Below are 20,352 nucleotides of genomic sequence, written 5' to 3'. Positions count from 1 at the left end.
GAGACTGTGAGACCCTGCTGCAGTACAATGTGAGGTTTTCTAAAGGCGCTTTGAAACACTACCGCCTTTGTCCACTGGAACCGCCAAAATCAACACAAAATTAAAGTTCCTTGTAGTAGCAGCTTTAAATTAAATCAACTTTTCACAAATCATTTTTCTTTAACTCTTGATTTGGCCTTTCTTTCATTAGTGTGGACAAGAATAGCTTCAAATATGTGCAGAGTGTAATTTTGAACTCTCTGGTCATGGAGACCAATAAACTGGGCTTTTTCCATCCCCACTGGTTACATAATCTCACCACACATTGCTTCACATGTAGGTGGAGTTATGTTTGGCAAAGGAGAGCCCGTTCACAAGTGTGTCAGAACAGTAAAGTGTTAAGGAAGGAGCATGAAATACATTTGTAACACACATTTGTAACCATTGTCATTTAAATTGTAACTACATTTGATTATTTATTACATACCTTTTCAAATTTAAGTCTAATTTCTCTGCATCCATCTCACCATTTCTTCCTCTCCGTCTCTGCCTCTCTCCCCTGTTCAACTTACAGTCACCACTCTGGTGTAACCGAGTCCTCAGTGAGGAGAAGAGAGTGAGACAGGCAGGCGGTCCAACATAATGAGCTTAATGAGGCTAAACGGATTATTAGTGAGTGCATGTCACAGGAACGCTACTATTCCCGGACGCATGGCAGGTGCTTCCGTTCCCTAAACGAGGCCAGAAAAAAAAAAAAAAAAAAAAAAAAAAAAAAAAAAAAAACAAACACCCACCCACACCCACACACACACACACACACCCCCCCCAGGAAGGGAAATGGGGCACCTTCATCTACTTGTGATTCTTTATACTTTAAGTAACTGCAGTTTACACTCTTAAATCTCCCCAATGTTCCTTAAATGTTACTCTGTACTCTTTCCGACAGATATACGAGGGTTATTTACACCACACACGCACATCTGCTAAACTGCTCTGTTTATGATGTAGACATGGTGTGCAATAGTAGCCTCCAGCAAGGGTTACGTACCTCCACACAGTGTGTGTGGGCACTGATGATGAAGACCTGTCCACCTGTTGAAGCCCAGAGGTGCTCCTCCACAGCCAGCATGGCCTTGACCGGGAGAACCCCCAGTTTCAGCACCGTAGGCTTCTCGCAGCTCCACGAACCATCTGTAACAACAAACACAATACCGGCAGCTCAGCACTCAAGCAAATAGACAGTCTGCATTTCACAAAACGCAGTTTAAATGCAAACACACACACACACACACACACACAGAAAGGATCAGTACTGTGCATCTCTGCTATTAGTGTTACTGTATTCTCTTTTACAAAGTAACCCTCTAGCAATTATCCACGTAACTGTTACAGAAGAATGGTTTACACTTCATATGGAAGACACAATAACAGACTGTCTTTATAAGCATCGCCTGAAAAGGTCATGTGCATTCATGGCTCCGCTAATGCTGGTGGAGAGGCCATTGATGGTTTTCACAGCCTTCACTGTGAATACAGATGGGCTGCGAGGCATTAGTCAGAGCCGAGCTCTATCCCACTCGCACCTCCTACACACTCTGTTCTACATGTGCCTGGGCCCCCACGGCGTCAGCTCTACTGCAGTGAAACAACCCCATGCAGTGCCTTGATAAATAGCAACACATTACATTCCTTCAACCATTATATACACTGGCTGAGAGTTCAATCAATGTCGTCATCCAATAAGGGGCCAATGTAGGAGCGGCGGATGGAAAAAAGCTCTACATTTGATCGATTTTAATCGGGCTTGGAAATAAATTGATATACCGATATTGTGGTAAGAGACTAGATATCAAATCAGATTTTGCCTTTACACACTTATAATCATATCCACATTGCTGATGATTATTTATCAAAAATCGCATTGTTAAAATATTTTGTAAAAGCACCAATAGTCAACTTTACAATATCGTCGCATAACGACATCAAGGTATTTGGTAAAAAAATGTTGCGTTACTTGATTTTCTTTGACGTGCACTTTTGCTTTGCACTGTGTGAACACAGACTTCATTTCCTCCAGATACCACATTCCCTGAGCCAATCTAGGCCAGGAAGTGAATGAGGCCTCACCAACGGTGTTGTTAAGAGAAGGCACAAAGGCGGCTATTGAAGGCCGAGGTGCCACGCAGGGAGAGGCGTTCTTTCAGAGGTACAGTAATGACTGGGGAAGTGAGGGCAATCTCCCACTGAAGGGGCTAGGTGGGATTAGCATTCCAGCAGTGCCCCGTGTATATTATTCTAACAATCATACTGTGTAGGTAGATGTCCACGAGACAGAGGGGGAAAAAAAAAAAGAAACGGGGGGGGGGGGGGGGGAAGGAAAGTACAGTGGAGAAAAAATAAATAAATATGAAAGGAGTGCCAACTTGCTTAAACTGTAGCATTCCTTCAAGTCAGTGTCAGCTGGCATAAACTACTCATCACAGTGTGTGTGTGTGTGTGTGTGTGTGTGTCTCTCTCTCTCTCTCTCTCCAAATAGCAGCACACAAACCAGACTAAATAAGCCAATCATCTTTCATATTGTGACATCGCTTGCAACAAACAAGACGTTACGCACCATACCCTCAACGTGAAGAAGTAGGTGATGCAGGATGGCAGGATGAAGCCGGACGGAGTTTATGTTCCGACTGTCTGGCTATGACGTACGACCTTTGCCGAATCATTGCCTCCTTCTCTCTTCGTCTCTCACACGGTCAGTCACAAAGGAAACAGCCAGCATGCCAGAATGAGGCCGAGCGGCCAGCTTCAGACACGCTACATCAGGAGAACTCAGCCCCGATGGCTTTAAAAGACAAAAAGCAACATCCCCAATCTGTTCGCTTGTTTCTGATGTCTCGTCACTATTCACTGCGAGGGTTGCCTTCGAACACGCGACAGTTTACCATCAAAAGAATAACAGCTGATCATTTCCTTCGTTTCTGCGATGTAAACCGTGAGTCTACTTTAAATGCTAATGAGGTGCCGACAGAGCCTTTCACCGTGATGAAGTACTGGAGCAGCGTTACAGCGGGGGACGGTTTCCCTACCAAACTATGTGTGATGACTCATCATTCTGGCGTCAAGCATCATGTTCAAGTGACAGAGCTGTTGAAGGGAACAACAGGATGATCTAGGGCCAGGATCTTCGTGTTGGAATCAATTCGACTCACCAGCGGTGACGAACGATGAAAATCGGCTTCTGAAACAGCCAACACTGGCATACTCGTAACTGGTGTGTGTGTGTGTGTGTGAGAGAGAATGAAGGTGGGGGAGAGGCGACATGAGCATCAAAACAAGGAGAAATGAGTAACCCTGAACATTCCTGAACGGTTGCATACATCCGGTATGTTTTTTCCAGGCAAACTCAACTGTGGAATGAGCGAGAATAGTTTTCCACCTGTGCTTGTGTCCTCAGGCCATCATCTGTAATCTTTCGGTGTCTCTTTATCGCACACAGACCAACTTAACAGAACAACCAAAGGTAAAAAAAGGACACTTAAAAGTTCTTCCTTTGGAGATTCAATTTGTGTCATATGAGCGCATGGAGAGGAAAGAATATGTGGGACTGAGGTTGGTAAAACATGCCTCTAGCAATGGTGGCATCACAGGAGGATAGGGATACAGATATTTGACAAGGAGTCTGTTCTGAAATGTGTACTTATCTTAACCCACATTGTGACCCGGAGGAAAAAAGCAGACAGAGAAAATGAAACGCAGAGAGAGAGAGGAGGCCCTCTGTTTGCACCGCTATGAGAGCCAATAAGAGACGGAACAACACACAGAATGGGAAAGACTGTGGGAAGAGTGAAGCTCGGATCCTCTCCTCTGATGTGTCTGCACTTGTCTGGGACGGAGGACGTTAAATAGGTCACAGACAACAGATTGGCTTCTCCCAGACAACCGAGCAAACGGGAACAGAACCTCAACAGAGGAGTCTCCTGACCTCGAGCTCCACAATTTTGCATTGTAGCACATGAAATGCTATCCTGCCTATCATTGGAAAAAGTAAACAGATATGGTGCTGGTTGTATTTTGGTAGATTAGGTGAGCAGAAGTGTGTTAGAAGCGGTTAAATCTAACAACAAAGTTGCCAACAGTGCTCTTACTCATGGCCAGTGGTTACAAAACTCAGGGCTGGTGCAGACTAAATATTGAGGTAAACACTGTCATCCTACACAGTTTTTAAAACCAAATCTAATTAACTCAATGAATGCATATTTCTGTTTCACACAAAACCAGTGATTTACCTCGTAATTGCCCTAATTATGGCTGTTTAAGAGTAAGAGTATCAACAAACATTGCGGAGGAAGAACTCAAGACACTATAACGGGAGGAGGCACGCAAATTGACAAGTCCCTCCCCTCCTGAAACACACACCTTGTGATCTGGAGTAGACGGCCACAGAGCCGCTGACCAGGCCAACGTACAGACAGTGTTTCTTATGGACCAGGCTGGTGACGGTGGACTTGTCTGGGGTGAAGAAATGCTGCAGGCGGACTTTCTTGGACCGTTGGCTGCTCTTATACACAATGATGCTGAACAGGACGGGAGATGAAATCAGATCAAACTCAATACTTTGATACGCACGGCTATCTGCATGTTGCCTTTTGAACGCTACATTGCATTATGGGCCACTGATAGTGGACAAGTATCATAAATCTATTGGCCACTGTGTTGGATTCCTCTCTAGTGATTAACTGCGGTGCTAAATGAAAAGGCTAGAAAGACGCCCCTTGTTCTTTGATGCTGACATTCACCATTAATACATAATTAAAACCTGACATTTATCATTTATGGATGCAGAATTAGAAGTCTGCCCTCTTATTAAAAAGTAACAGTGTGCATGGTGCGGGTACAGATGACTTTAAAAGTTTCACAAAATTACGTTTATTGTAACTTGTAGACATTGAAAGATATTAAAGGAATGCAGACACAGTATTGAAAGTACTCCGCGTGCTGTACCTGCCCTCCTCCATGCCCAGACAGACACTGGGAGAATCAGTGGCCTTCGCTGCGGAGGTGTGGTTGTTTTCGGGAATCTGCTCGCCATTCTCCTGAGGCTGCTCCGCCGGGACGTAGGCCATGCAGAGGATACGGGACTCCACATTGAAACACTCGGTCACCTTAGGGCTGGAGCTCTGCATGGCCACGATGGATATCTGGCCCATCTGGTTGGTGCAACTAGCAACCTGAACAAAGATAGAGACGCCTTTTGTTTTAGGGATACTTTCATTACTAATAAATAATATAGCCCGGTTAAAAACGGAACATCTTCAAGAGTTACACAGCATGGAAAGCGCAGTATAAGCAAAACAAAGCAGGCAGCGCTTAACAAATAAGCATTCGACTGAAGCACTCTTAAAAGTATTTATCCAATTCATGCCATAACGTGCCAATTCAAAAAGGCAAGACCCAATAAGACTGATACTCATCTATGACATTAAATCATGTTGAAAACAACCAAAATCTAACAGTTTATATCTTACCTCACCATTGAAATAACAAGCCAGAGGGATGTTTATATCTTTAACAGACTCGCGCTTCTCCCTGACGCACTGAATCACTGCATTAGCAGTGATTACCACTGTTATGACACTCATTGTTTATTTTGAGAAAAACTGAAGTACTGAATCAATCATTTGCAATCCCAGATTTTTGTCTCTCTAGGGGACATTAGAACATTTTAATTGAATATCAAAAACCTACCATCTGTACAGCCAACACTAAAGAAACACATTTTTAGTGAAAAACAGCTTTCTGCCAAAACTAAAAGTCAGACTCACTGAGAGAAACGTGGTGAGGCTTAAATCATCTAAGCTGCTGAAAATAAGAGGACTGCGAGACCATTTGCCAAGATACAGTTGTTAAAGCCTCTCAACACACTTAAACTAAATCCTCTCGTCTAAAACTTTCAGGGTTGAAGGGCTCATGAGTGTGTTCTTCCTCTGGGTGGAGGAAACCCAGATATGTGGAGGTAGCTGCTCTCATTTTGTGCAATTGTTGAAATGTAAGCGAACACCTTGCTTCCTTTTTTTTTTTCATGAGCGGAGTGGAAAAAAAACTCCTCACCCAGACACAGCCATGGCCCACGACGGGAGTATCTGCTGTGCTCTCCGTGTTGATGTGGGGCTCTGGATTATGAACGGCACATTCCACCTGACACAGAACGGCAAGAAATAAGAGAGGATGAGAGAGAAACATGGTCGGATGAGTGGGAATCCACAGGGTAAATAAAACAGGTGTCCAGTTAGTGTTAATTAGTGTCAAGATGAAAAACCTAAAAAGATGTCTGAGAGGTTCAGCCCTGAAGCAAATCACCTACATGAGACTACAAGTCATTTTATACTGTGAGAATTCAAATAGACATAAAGTCAGGTAGAAACAGCCCACGTTACTGTTATATTTCCAGCCAGCGTCCAACAACATGAGAAACTCTCTCTGTTAACAGGCCACACATGTCAATGCTGTAATGTGAGCATTGGCCCGTACGGAGATGGAACCCACAACCCTGGCATCACTAGCACCACACTCTCATTGACTGAGCTAACCAGCAACCTTCTTTTAAGACCGTTATAGGAAAGAAACAGGTCTCACCTTGAACTCTTGGAGTTTTGACATGACCACGGGCATCTGTCGAAGCAAGAGAGGGTGTTTCTGCTTTTTGATCTGATTCCCATCCTCCTCTGCGAAGAACCAGCCCTGCAGGTTGTCCTCCTCTGATGTAACCCACAAACAGCACTCGATTCATTAATGTGTACAGTATGCAGTAAATGTTTTTGAAGTTATCCGTCTTCAGAATAAAAGACTCCAGGCAACACATTGTTGTCATATTTTATAAATGCACGCATACACAATTGAAACGGTAAAGACAGCTGAGCAGCTGAGACAGTGGCGGTGTACTGTACCTAGAGCCAGCTTGGCCATCTGCAAGTTACTGATCCATGACTGTTTGATGGCTGGGCTGAGAGTGTTGAACACTGCGCTGAAGTACGTCGGTTTACCCGACCTTCCAAAACAAAAACACGAGTGATTAGAACCTGAGGAGAAAACTCCAACCGTAAACACGGTCATATCACAAATATATGATCAATGCATTCCAGGAGATGTTTTTTTTTTTTTTTTAGTGCCTCCACTTTCTCTCCTTCTCCTCCTTGATTTACTTTACATATTCTTGTTTTTAAAGCTCTATGTGATGACTCAGCACAACAGTGACACACCAACTGGACAGAAGATCAGAATTCACAACTGCAAGCTGCTGCTTTTGACAACAATTTCACCTTTCTATTCATTACAAACAAAAAACTCCTCAAAATCCGTTTGTGGCTTCCATATCATGCCAGTTTACTAAGTTAATATTTAATACATAAAAGTCTTCACATAGAGCTTTAAAAAAAAAAAAAAAAAGAAAAAGTACTCATGTTGCAGAATATGTCAAAACATGAGATGCTTTAACAAGAGTGTACTGAATGAATAATGTGCCAACACTTTGGTAACCATAGGGCCTGAATTTGCATGAACATCTCACTAAGCAGCCATGTCGATGTTTGAATATTCTTCTATACACACACAGACGCTCAGCATCTTTTAGGGTAAAATACCAGATATGTTCAAATGAACAGATCTCTGTCTGGCTTGAATCCAAGCCGAGGGGGCACATGAGTCTGCCCATTCAATGCTGAGTGACTAGAAACACTGTGACAGAAAAGCGATACAAGTCGATGCCAATTATCGTTTCTATCATCAGCTCATGTAGGCATCGTGTGTGTGTGTGTGCCTCCTGTCATTGGCTGATTGTGAGAAGAAGTGTGTCGTGTGCTTTGCGATTGAGGGATCGGGGAGGAATGACAGAAGAACAGCTGTGTTTCCAAACATACCCATGGATAATCTCACCCACTAAGAGCAGGGGTGAGGGGGGGGAAGAAAGAGAGAGAGAGAAAGAGAGAAAAAAAGCCAAAACTATATGCACCCGTGGGGGACCACGTGCCGACAATAACAGTGTGTAAATATGTGACATGTGCCTTTGAGTTAAGCAACAGCTGCAGCACTGGGTAGCCTTTGGTTGCAAACACTGAAATGTGTGTGTGTGTGTGTGTGTGTGTGTGTGTGTGTGTGTGTGTGTGTAACACAAACTTGTCATGTTTGCCAGGCAGCTGGAGCTGGATCCTACACCGGTCAGCTGCCCTGATCTCCTCCTCCTTCTTCAGTATCAGCCTCTGGAGACCAGATACCCAATCCTGGGCCACTGTGGAGTTCACATTCTGTACACAGGGATATTGGAGGGATGGTAAGAAATGATAAAAGAATAGAGGGAAAGAGAAGGAGGAAGAGAGTCATGAAATTAAGGGGGGGGATAATTGACTGTGCACAATAATGGGAATAAGAATAAAACTATTGTACTTCAGAGCATTTAAACATCTGTAAAACACATTACATTCATTTATGACAAACAGAAAAAGCCGTGACTGAAATGCAATCCAATACATCACATACGGACATATCTCTGAAGCTGAAAGTTGTGTTTTTGTATTGGACTGTCTGTGGTTTCTTGCATCTTTGCTCCTCCGTATTTGTTAACAGAATAAAATGCTGTTGAAAGTACAGACGTATCATATAACTGACAAATCATAAACGAATAACTACAATAGCCGTTTAACCAAACTGAACATCTTAATTGCAGTATATGCTTTACGGTCTTATAAATTATCAGTATTGATGGACAAAATGTATGAAGAAGCTATAAGTATATCTAATATTACAAGACTGTCAGTATCATTTAGGTTACTTCATTTAGAGTTGAGGAAGAAGCCGAGCAGCGTGCAGATCAAACATCTCAGCCCGGCTTCTTTCTTTCCTTCCTTTCCCATCAATGTCTCCCTCCCTCCATCTCTGGGACACATGTCTCTCTCTGAGAGCCTCTCTGTTACTCTGCCTCCCACTCTGCTTCTGACAGACCTACCAGCACAGCACAGCACAGCACAGCGCGCGCACGCACACGCACACACACACACACACACACACCTCTGCAAACTAAACCTCCACCCTAAGAGCACAGACAGACTTGTGTGGATGTGTGTGTGTGTGTCCACATGATATGACTTAAATGGTGCAAATCAAGACTTAAGAGACTCCTTGTCTCCCAGAGACAGATTGCCTACTCTGGCACATTCCACGGTTTAAACATTATATGGCTTCATAGCAGCCCAGCCCCTTATGGACATCTGAGGGGAAACACGATGAATGTGATTTGAAAAGTCCGGAGGTACACGGGAGGAACATTTGTCTATGTCAACTTTTGGAAAGCTTCCAAGAATATTAATAGACAGTGAAACTATTCCAACTCTTAGTCAAAGTAACACAAAAATAGTACTTCAAGGGACAATGAAGACTATAAATGTATTGAGTTGAACTGATGTACTTTAGCTCAGTGACACAATACCTGGTAGTTGCCTTTGAGGCTGCTGATCATGCCGGAGATCTGGCTGACCAGGCTGAGGTCATGGATCAGGTTCTGCAGATCTTGGTACAACTGACCGGGGCCCATGTACAGCTTGTCTACAGAGAAACACACAAAAGCAAAACATTTAAAAAAAAAAAAAAACAAGCTTCATTTTTGTTTTCGGTAATTCACAACTTTTAAACTCTGAATAACTTGCAATGCATGTGAAGCTAAAAAAAGTGTTCAAATGAAGAGTTTTTTGTCACAAAGCTTTAATCAGCTCATATCATTAAAGGTGCTTTATAGTCTCAATTTCAACTCACAGATAGCGGTGACTCATATTTACGATCCATCCGTGAGCCGGAGAGAATAAACAGCAGTGAAAAAGAGCTGAGACCTAAAGAGCTGAGACAGCCCCCTAGTAGAACGTCTGATACGCAAGCAGCAACGAGTGAGACAAGCAGTTCAAATTGGACTAACAAAGACGAAGATCAATAAAGGCTCATCAGTCAGTTTCCCACGGGGAGCGGTGACGGCTCTGCAGTGATTCTCACCAGTGTGCTCGCTTGTTGAGCTTTCAGAGGTCAGAAAGTATCATCCTCACTGTTCTTTACCTTGTGTATGAATGCTGCAACAGGTACGCCGTTGGGTTGATCTGCGCAAAATATCAAACCTCATGATGCTGTGTGATGTGACCGTTACCGTGCTGTATCGAAAGGAAACAACGACTTGCTTTGTGCAGCGCTGCTCTGAACACAACCACATAGCTCATCAAAAGGCGCACACACACACACACACACACACACACACACACACACACACAGAGGGGGGAATGCCTGTCAGTTGGCCAAAATTGTCAACAGAAAAGTTATCCATGTCATTCAATCAAACGGCTGAATTAACAAGTAGAGGCCCCCTTCCAATTAAAACCTAACCGCAAACCACATGAACCATGTTTATGTGCGTATCGGTGACCAAATGGTTAAACTGCATCAGTCTTTGGCACCTAAATGACTTTGTTTGCTGCTGCCATTCTACTTTCTCTTCCTCCTTTCTTTCCTTCCTTCCCCTCCTCCTACAATAGTCAGTCTGCCTGGTGCTCCAAACTCCATGGCAACCCAGTCCAGTCCTCCTCTGAAGGCCTCGCTGACTGGCCATTCAGGGGACAGTTTACCCCCGTTTGTGCATCGCCAAAATCCACATTTGTAGGTGGTCTCTGGGAGAATTACTCAAAAATGTCTCCCTCTGAGCTTGTACACAGGAGGCTGCTCACTTCCACAGAACTTCTCTGTCATCCTTACACATGCATGAGCAGCCCTGGACACAAAGGCGCAAGCAGAACACAGCAGGCCTACAGTAGTGCGTCAATGGGTTTTAGATTTCTTTAATGTTTTCATGGTCAATTACCTCTTATTATATTTCATTCACTGGCTCAAATCATAGCCACCTTTCAATACAACTACAGGTCACGTATACTTACTCAAACCATTAATACGATGACGTGATAAATGTATTGTTGCAGTTTTGTGGAGCTGTAAGCAATTTTCATGGCTCATCTGTCTCGGCAAAACGAGTCGGAGGGTTGAATTCAGGTCAGGGCAGAAATGCTGAATAAACCTCTCATGTGTTCTCGATGGTGTGTCACGCTTGGAGCAAGTGCAACTACAACAGCTTATATACAGCCAGTGTCACATGATGGAGCACAATCCTAAGACTCTACTTAATATGAATTTGTTGGCATTGTCTGTGCTAGACTAGGAGTATATTTCCTCCAGCATTGTCAATCGTATTTAGCTGTATATTGTCTGTAACAGTACTTTAACAGTACAAATGATAAGACGCAACTGAATTGACCGTTCCCACAGACAGAACTGCCACTGTGTAACTCCTTTCAACCTGGGTCCAACTTCCTGAGGGCTCTTTGTGAGAGTGCCAAATGCCGGGAGTTTTTCAAACAAATCAAGCCGGGCGGGCAGCATCATAGGAAACGTGGCAGTCATCCCAGCAATTACACACTTCCTAAAAACAAACATATCTACAAATTACATACCGACGGTGAGCCGCAGGAGAACGTAACCTGAAATGAAGAGGCTGCCTGGCGGACTGATTGCTATGCAGTGGAGAGAGGAAGAGTTGAACTAAGCAGAAGGACATGAGAAGAGGCGACCTCATGTGCGGGAGAACCTTTTCATTGTCACAGAGCTGCTTTTGGCTGCACACAGTCGGCCGAGAAACAATTGTTTCCACTTGTTGAAAGTTCCTGGACTATGCACACATTTGTATGCACACAAACATCCCCCAGAGACGTACACAAGGCTGAAGTTGGTTGGGGAATAGCTAAATCAGACCAAGGGAATAGAGCGAAGGTCAGCTTTTTTTAAAGCACTATGGTCAGATCACATCATTTCAATATCTACAACATCTAATTCACTTAACTGCAATTTGTAAGAACAAAATAACATTTATACTTGACTGTATCCTTGTCTGTTTGCGCCATCCGTTACTTACAATCGTGCAATTGCTCGACTTTTCATACAGCTCAGTGAAGTATCGGAGAGAGACCGGGGGTCTGAAAGAACATGGGTGCAATAGAGAGTGCACCAAGTGCGGCTGAAGTGAAGGTAAAGGAAAAAGGGTATAAAAGGCAGATAAAAGAGGGGTACAATATTCTAAGGCTGTGGAAGAGCAGAAAAGTGGAATAATCTAACATGGCAGGTGGGCTGTCTGCTACAACACAAAAGAAAACACCAACTATTAAATGATAAATGTGACACCTGGCTGCAAAAGACTGAACATTATGTAACTGTGTTGCGGATGTTAGATTAGAGGGAGCTGGAGAGATGGACGGTGCGAGAAAAAGAGAGTGAGCTATAGAGTGCAGTGTGTTTTTCCAGTGGTAGTGATTCAGGCCCACTAGCATTTAGCAACCGACAGACTGAGCCTCCGACCTCAGCTTGAATACATAAGACCTTTGACATACCAGGGGATAATACGGCATCAAAGCACTCGCCACTTACCTCGGCACAAACGCGGACACACAGAAAGAAAATCTACATCCTGGAATAAAAACTGCAGCGGTCTGACCACAAAAATGTAGACTTTCGTCATGCCTCGTGTGCGTTTTTTTTTTTTTTTTTTAAAGTGGCTGAGCAGCTGTCTGCGACAGGGGAGAGCCCAGTGGAAAGACTGAAATCATTGGACTTGGAAGGCAGCTCACCAGAGGATTACAGAAGGAAAAAAATACACCATCAGGCTGGATGGTCTGGGCCAGACTGGCCCCATTCTAGAGATGTGAATGTGCTACAACAACAACAATCAAATCTCTCTGACTACTGTAGTTTTTGCAATGCTGCAAGCAATATTGATAGCTACATATATCATAGCCAATATGAGCTATGCTTTAAAACCTGCGACAGTGTGGTTCATACTTGGCTTAGCGTTGATGACCACCTTCTCCCCTGAATGGGACGTTGGGTAGCGGCTGTTGTCGGCCATGTCCTCGCTGGATCCGAACTCCAGCACTTCCACGAAGCTCAGAGGCACGCTCCACTTTAGAAGGAACTTCTGGTCGGGCGGGGCATTGCCGCTGCCACTCCCACTGCCATCCTGACACCTGGGCAGAGCCGAAAAGAGATGAAGGTCATGTGACAAAGTGGCTCCAGTTCATGTTGTTTCGTGGAAAAGAAATGTCTCTTTGGCACCGTGTGAGGAGGAAATATGAGTGGAAGAAAACATCAGTGCAGTTTGAAAGATAAGAGGAGGTAAATGTCACTCATCTAGAAAATGTATATATTTTTTTTTTACACGTCAGTGCATGTTTCCAAGAGGAAGTACGTGGTGACCATCATGTTACAATTACAGGACAGAAGCTGAAAAGCCGCGGAACCGGGGCTCTCCGTCACTCTTGGCTGAAAAGCAAGCCGCAGTGGGTACAAATGGGTCCAAACCTCCAGATCCAGTGTGGTCAAAAGTCACCCGAGGTGACCAGTTTCATACGTGTGCTGACCATTTTAATTTAGTTCTCTTTAAGACAGATTCTTACCGTCAGGAAATCTTACTTACGTTAAACACATTCCTTTAAGTGAACTATACAAACAAGACCACAACAAAAATACACACACACACACACACAATTAATTTCTAAATTTGTAAAATAGTAAAGAGATTACAGGATATTGCACCCAAGGTGCAAAATAGGGGACAGATTAAGGGACAGGTCTGTCTGGTTTGCGGGCACTCTTACCGGATGTTGGGAGTTGCACACATGAGAACGTCATTGAGCAGGAAGAGGCGTCTCTCCTTGGTTTTGATGATTTCCCCACGCTCATTGTAGACCGTCTCCACCATGTCGTCGGAGCGGATCAGGTAGCGGCTGCCATTACTCAGAAGCTAAGAGAAAGGGATGATAAATGATACGAACTAAACTCCTCTGCCTCATATAGGGTATCCTGTAAACACATGTTTCTACACAGATGCCAGAGTGGGTGGCGGCAGATAGACAAATAATTACACCTTGGGGAGAGCTGGTATTGTGTGCATATGTGAGAAGCCACGCGCTAAAAATATGCTATTCATGCAAGAGAATACTTGAAAAAAAATGTGAAGTGCCGGATGGCCGCCCACACTGGGACGGAGAGAAATGCCACAGCATATGCTCAAAGACTCGAAACATCATCAGCCAAAATGTGTGTACTGACAGCGCAATGAGTAAATCATCAACTCAAACCAATCGCATGTGCAACAACCTCATGTATCAAGAACACAAACTCCGTTACGCTGCAGCATCGTACTGTACGATGATTCAGACCACACACACACACACACACACACACACACACACACACACACACACACACAACAGTGGGCGGACCTTGTTGAGGTAGCGTTCGTTCATGGCCTTCGCAATGTGGCGGATCTCGCAGCGCTGGTCGGCTTCCCTCTTCTTTTCGTTGAGCTTCTCCGCCAGTGTCTCCAGTTCGGCCAGGGCCATCTGCAGGGGCAAACGGTCTGCGTGACCCACTGGCGTGTTCTTCAGCATGTCCTGATGAGGATGCACAGAGAAGTCACACTTTAGTCATCATTCGCTGATTTATACACACACACTGAGGACCTCTCTCCCAGTGTTTTCTAACCAGTACAACTATCCATACATCTGCATAATTGCATCCCACAGCATTTGAAAGCATGCTCTCTCTGTCTTCTCATCCATTTTTCTATATCTATATAGCACACATCCTCATGACTGTGTTTTTATAACATAACGTGCTCCAACACATTTTTTGATTTTTATGAAAAAAATAAAGCAATCCAGTGTCCTATATTTTCTGCAAGAGGCAGAGGAAAAGTCAATATGCCGAGCAAGATTAAGAGATCTGAGGAAATTATTTCCCCCGAGCCCATTTCTCTGGTTGGTAAGAACTTTGAAAAACAGAGCGCCTTGATTTATGTGTATGGCACTCCCTCTGCTGGTCAATGAACATACCACACTGTCTTCTAGATTACTGTAAAATAAGAATTCATCAAACCTGAAGGAGCAGAATGAACTGTGGGAATCTCTGGATAGGTTTCATCATCAGGCCGTACAAAGTCATCCGGTCGCTGCTGGTCTCCTGGCGATGCTGTAGGTGAGAAGACGGGTCAATGCAGTGTAGCGAGAAACCAGTCCAAAGATTTTTAGAGGATGCATTAGGACGTAAAAGCATGCCAGCAGGGTAGCGAGTTGCATTTACCAGGCTAATCCATGTACTTTTGAGTAGATTTATTTTGCATTTATCTGTTATATGTATTGAATGTAATTAGCGGTCTTTAGCATAACAGTAAGAACAAAAAAATCCAAAGATAACATGTATTCATGACACTGTTTCAACAGTTTTTCTCAAACCTTGAGGAATTCCAGGAAGCCAGGTTTGGAGGCGCACGTCTTCCTCACCACTGCCATTGCGGTGCTGAAGTTGTTCACATACTCACTGTAAGCATCCAGCACCATGGACTTTGAGAACTGTGGAGGAACACAAATGTTTAAAACGCATTACAGCTAGGGTTGGTATCTTCTTCAAAAAAATGTTTTTGTATTTGTTGGAATTGTCATTACATCCCGACAATCATCAATAAATCAAATGCTCTGGAAAAAAAAAAAAAAAAAGAGAAGCGGCATCTGTAGCTCTAAAGGCTGTAATAAGGCCGTCCAATTATTAAATTCAGGCCCATCGCTGTGTGTGTGTGTGTATATGTATGCGTATGCACGTGCTGGTGTGCAAGTTCTGCTGTTTTATGATGGGATATGAATTGTGAGGTGACAGAGGGTAGTGAGCAGACTTCAGATGGGTCTCACTGCTCCTCTGATGTCATGCCAGGAGTCGATTTTCTTACAAAAACCAGGAAGTGATGTCGTGAGCAGGGACTGTGGGAAATGAGGCCTTTTGTGTTGATCCCTGCCTCTGAGTCGCTAAGCAGGAAGAAGGTGGACTACATGCTATACTAGAACAGACTTCAATTTCTGCATCTGCATGAGAGCATGCGTCTGAAGACGGTAAGAAAGAGGAGAGCGTGGCTGTGCTGCATGTAATCACAAATGCCATGAATATCAAACTGGTTCAGCTGGAATCAGGGGTACCACAGCTAATGTTAATATTAAAAAAAAAAAAGAAAAAAAAAATAAAATAAAAAAAAAAAAAAAGCTTTACAACCCCAGCTTACCGATGCAACAAAGACATCCCCGATCATCTCCAGGCTGTCCCACTCAGCAACGCGGCTTGCCAGGGCGATCTGGAACAGGAAGTGGCACTGCAGGATCTCACGCACCCGATAGAAGGTCATCTTCAGCTTCCTGTCGCTCAGCAGCCTCGGCTCCAGCTGGGACAGCGGCTTCTCATATTGCTGATAAAGCAGATAATGTGAACTGTGTTAACAAACATTTCAAAGTGGATTTGTCAATCACCGCAGCCGCACTTGCTTACCTCTAATATCCTTTTCAGCGCGTCAAGATAGTTCTTCTCGCTCTCCAATATAGATCCCAGTATACATCTTCTCACCAGCTGTGGAGGAAACACACCAAACCATTCGGCATGGTTTTCTTAAAACGGCAAAGAGTTGCAGAACTTGGGATAGACGTTGAAAGGTGCGTTTATCACCTGTTGCTGTGAAAGACCCGCTGGTGCTGGACACAGCACGGGCTCAACATTGAAACAGTCCACCTCAATGAAGAGTTCAGACTCCTCGTCCTCAAAACAGGCCGACTTCCTCTCTGAAGGATTTAAGACGAGAGAGCAAGTAAAGCACCAGGAATACATGACCGCAATTAAACAAACAAGCCTTCATGCTGAAGAGACAGAAAAATGCTATGTTGCCGTTTGCTAAAATGCAGAACTTTTTTTACATTAACACCGGTGTAACATAAACAAAAAGCTAAAGGGATTTGCTGTTTAACAGAGCAAACTACATACCCTGACAGAATGACTTGGTTTTGATGAAAGAGCGTCCCTTCTTCACTGCAGCTTTGGTTTTCTCAAGTCCATCTTTGGTCCCTTCCTTCGCTGCCTTCACCAGCTTTTGCATCTTTGACGAGACAAAATACACGATTATCTACATCGCAAAAGTAACACAAATTCTATATTTGTCTACACCTGTGGCTAAAAAAAGCTACTGAACTCAGAGCTAAGCAGGACGGGAGCAGTGTTAGAGGAGGGATGAAGGTAAACGGCAGGTCATGTAATACAGGACAACAGGAGAGCAAAGCCGACCAGAGAACGACACAGTAAGTGGGACATCAGCTGAAAGAAACGGATACTAGAAATACAGAATGACAGCTTTCAGCTACTTTTATTAGTGAAATATTAAAACTCAATCGCTTCACAAACTCCAAAGCACGAACGTATAATGAGACAGGTGAGTGCAGCAGACAGGGAGGCAAATGAATTGAATGCAAACCCATCACCAGTACCACCACCAGTCATTCACATCAGAGCAGGATGAGTAGACCGAGTCAGTGAGAGACACCCAGAGTGAGAGTTAAGGGTTTGGGACTACTGTCTAGCACAGGCAGGTGAGGTGAGCCTCAGGTAGTTTACCTTCTGCTCGTGTTTCTGTTTTAACTGCTGCAGCTCTACTGTTCCCACTGTGTTTGCCATTAGATCTTTCATCTTTTTCTCATAGTGTTCTTTCAAGCGTGTCAGATCTTGAGAGAGCTAAACAAAAGCAAAGCAGGCGTTACTGGTTATGGTTTTGGAATGACCTCGCACCTTAGACCTACCAGAAAACTCACTTTAATCTTGACATACGTGTTGCTAGACTGCTGATCCCATCTTCTTCCAAAAAACATTTAGCTTAAACTCATTTAAACTGTGAATCAGGGGAAGAAATGTACTTTTCCAAAGAGCATGCCTTCCCCTTGATCTGATTTTTTTTCCATTAATGGGCCCAATGAAATATGCAGACAAATCTGCACAACATATTGGGAAATTAAGTTATACACTAATCTGATTCACCTAAAATCAGTTTCTGAAAAATCGTCTATAACCACAATACCATTTGGTTTTTATTTGAGGTTTTTTCACAATGTTGCATTCATATGTAAATAATCATGCATCAACTCAACACATAACATGTACAAAATGATTTATCTTGCCAGAAGCAATCATTACTATCTGACCACGGTTCACTGAAAACAAAAGCGAAGCTGAATTCTCAAAACCACAATCCAAAACATTACAGAGTGCAGCACGCCGACTGTAAACCAGAAGCTGCAGAAACAAAGAAACTATTGATTCCACATCCATGCACAAATAGACTGTACATTATTGAAATCAATAATTTGACCAAAAGGTTCAAAATAGGCACAATAAGAGGATTTGTTTCAACTTAGAAATGAAAAATACAACTTCATGTTTTAAAAAAAAAAAAAAAAAAAAAAAAAAAAAAAAAAAAAAAAACTTCATATAAGCAAATATGTCAGAACTATATCAATGATAATATATATCTGTAGATATGTATAGGGTAGAAAAGAAGACACAAGCCCTCTTGCTAATCACAAACAATTTAAAATGCAAAATTGCAGATTACAAATAAAAATGACTGCTTCATCCACTGCTGTTATCCACCCACCTACAGATGTACAGTGATATACGTGATAAGTGATAAGATATGCGTTTTGTCTGCAACGCTGTCAGAGCAGTGGGAGTGTGATTGTTATACACACATGCGTTTTCTTCTGGGGGGGCTTTCCTCTCATGAAGGCATGCGGCAGGCCGTTCTCAGGGCGACCTTCCCCGTCGCTGGCCTCATCGTAGCTTTCAAACTCGCTGGAGCTCCAGCCGTTGTCGAGGGAGCTGTTGCAGCCGCCCTCCTCACCGAGTTCCACGTCATCGTAGATCATCTCATCTGGATCTGTGTGAAGCAACAGGACAGACATAGAAAACGTCATCAGAAATACGAAGGTTTAGTGAGTCAAAGCACCCACAGAAACAATTTGTAGGGTTCTTCTATCAAAGGTCAGTAGCATAAATGTATATGCAGATGTATATTGAGTATTAGTATCTTAGTTTTTGACTAAAGAAATTAGGACAATAGAAGTGAAAGTGAGCAGTGCCGACAGGCTGAAAGCTACAGACGGGAACAAAAATACTGAATTTGTGAAATGTAGATTTCTTTTTTTTTTTTTTTTAAACAAACCTGTGTTGGAGTCAGAGTTCTCTCTGGGCACGTCATCGTAAATCACCTCGTCTGGATCTGAAGCATAAAAAGAGCTGTTCAAAACAACTAGTGTGTGATTTGTCACACCACACAACAAACAGGATGCAATGTAGAAGGGATCTAAAAGAAAACACACACACACACACTTCCTCAAAAGAACAGGGAAGGAAGTGTCTGGGAATTCAGCAGCGTCAAAAGAAGAAACGGAGATAATATCCCCCTGAAGGCATGCACTGTGTGTGCAGAGGCAAGTACAGGGGACTGAAACAACAGCAGCATTCTTTCCATGAAAATGATTCATGCATCCCGACAAAATGTGCAACTGTTATGGGCATCGCTCCTTACTTTCCATCCATGCAGTGTTGGCGGGATCGGATGCCCATTTAGCCAAAGCGTCCTCTTCTCTAATAGGTGGAGACTCTTCAGTGAAAACACTTTAGAAAACATGCAAACAAACAATTATAACTGCAAAGAAATACATATTTTCTTAGGCAGAAAACCAATAAATAACTTATTTTTTTCTGTATTAATACAATGATATATCTATGGCATGAGGGGGTTTGTATTTTATTACACAATGGAAAGGGTATAGTAAGCATGACTGTAACTGAAAGTGGGAAGTATACTCTGCGTACTTCTCTTGAGACATAGCCCTAAATGTACTAAATGACTGGTATAGACTTGCTTCAGCTGCTTAGTATGAAACATACCTGTCTACAGAGGTGTTGACAGTCCCAACCACAGTGACTGCAGGTACAAAGAGAGAAAACATTACCGAGAGGAAACCTACAATGCTTACTATTATTAAGAGCATGGAATGAAGGATACATTTATTATATTGATTATATCCTCAATATAATTGTTCCAGAAATCAGCACGCCGCATGTCAAGCAAACGCAAATAACTAACAATAAATAGATAAAGAAACTCCGTTGTAATTTTCCTCATACGCCTCCAGGTGTCACTGACGATTCGGTATCTCCTCAATTACTGTTCGATTTAGTCAAGATGATATTTTCTTATCAATGTGCTTCCACAAATGCCACTTCACAAATGTACCCAATTTAAAAATGATAAGACTATAAGAAGAATAGAGATGACTGCATGTCATGGCCAGAAGTTGCAGATGACAACACTGCAAAACGTGTACAATTATTTTCTACATCACACACACACACACACACACACACACACACACACACACACACACACAC

The 20,352-nt window shown here is 43.1% G+C and overlaps 1 protein-coding gene across 3 annotated transcripts in view; it reads right to left on the bottom strand.

The window, feature by feature from the left end:
- The window catches only part of arhgef10 (Rho guanine nucleotide exchange factor (GEF) 10), a 41,184-nt gene that overhangs the window by 8,820 nt on the left and 12,012 nt on the right, over nt 1–20,352 (bottom strand). Inside the window, exons 5-27 of one of the 3 annotated variants that reach the window (XM_031847175.1) lie at nt 19,849–19,885; nt 19,484–19,572; nt 19,118–19,174; nt 18,645–18,832; nt 17,518–17,634; nt 16,894–17,005; nt 16,582–16,694; nt 16,408–16,485; nt 16,148–16,327; nt 15,333–15,449; nt 14,977–15,069; nt 14,322–14,492; nt 13,695–13,840; nt 13,514–13,537; nt 12,880–13,064; nt 9,452–9,567; nt 8,146–8,273; nt 6,921–7,021; nt 6,610–6,731; nt 6,085–6,171; nt 4,978–5,204; nt 4,393–4,550; nt 1,028–1,170 (exon numbers count right to left, since the gene is read on the bottom strand). In XM_031847175.1, the coding sequence (XP_031703035.1) occupies nt 1,028–1,170; nt 4,393–4,550; nt 4,978–5,204; nt 6,085–6,171; nt 6,610–6,731; nt 6,921–7,021; nt 8,146–8,273; nt 9,452–9,567; nt 12,880–13,064; nt 13,514–13,537; nt 13,695–13,840; nt 14,322–14,492; nt 14,977–15,069; nt 15,333–15,449; nt 16,148–16,327; nt 16,408–16,485; nt 16,582–16,694; nt 16,894–17,005; nt 17,518–17,634; nt 18,645–18,832; nt 19,118–19,174; nt 19,484–19,572; nt 19,849–19,885 (2,789 nt within the window). The remainder of the gene's footprint in view (nt 1–1,027; nt 1,171–4,392; nt 4,551–4,977; nt 5,205–6,084; nt 6,172–6,609; nt 6,732–6,920; nt 7,022–8,145; nt 8,274–9,451; nt 9,568–12,879; nt 13,065–13,513; nt 13,538–13,694; nt 13,841–14,321; nt 14,493–14,976; nt 15,070–15,332; nt 15,450–16,147; nt 16,328–16,407; nt 16,486–16,581; nt 16,695–16,893; nt 17,006–17,517; nt 17,635–18,644; nt 18,833–19,117; nt 19,175–19,483; nt 19,573–19,848; nt 19,886–20,352) is intronic. The other 2 variants (XM_031847176.1, XM_031847177.1) reach the window with 2 other exon arrangements.

Source organism: Anarrhichthys ocellatus, unplaced genomic scaffold (genome assembly GCF_004355925.1).
Source record: "Anarrhichthys ocellatus isolate YVR2014 unplaced genomic scaffold, GSC_Weel_1.0 scaffold7, whole genome shotgun sequence".
Taxonomy (NCBI): Eukaryota; Metazoa; Chordata; class Actinopteri; order Perciformes; family Anarhichadidae; genus Anarrhichthys; species Anarrhichthys ocellatus.
The sequence above is the reverse complement of the archived record's forward strand: the minus strand, read 5'-3'. Positions and strand labels throughout refer to the sequence as shown.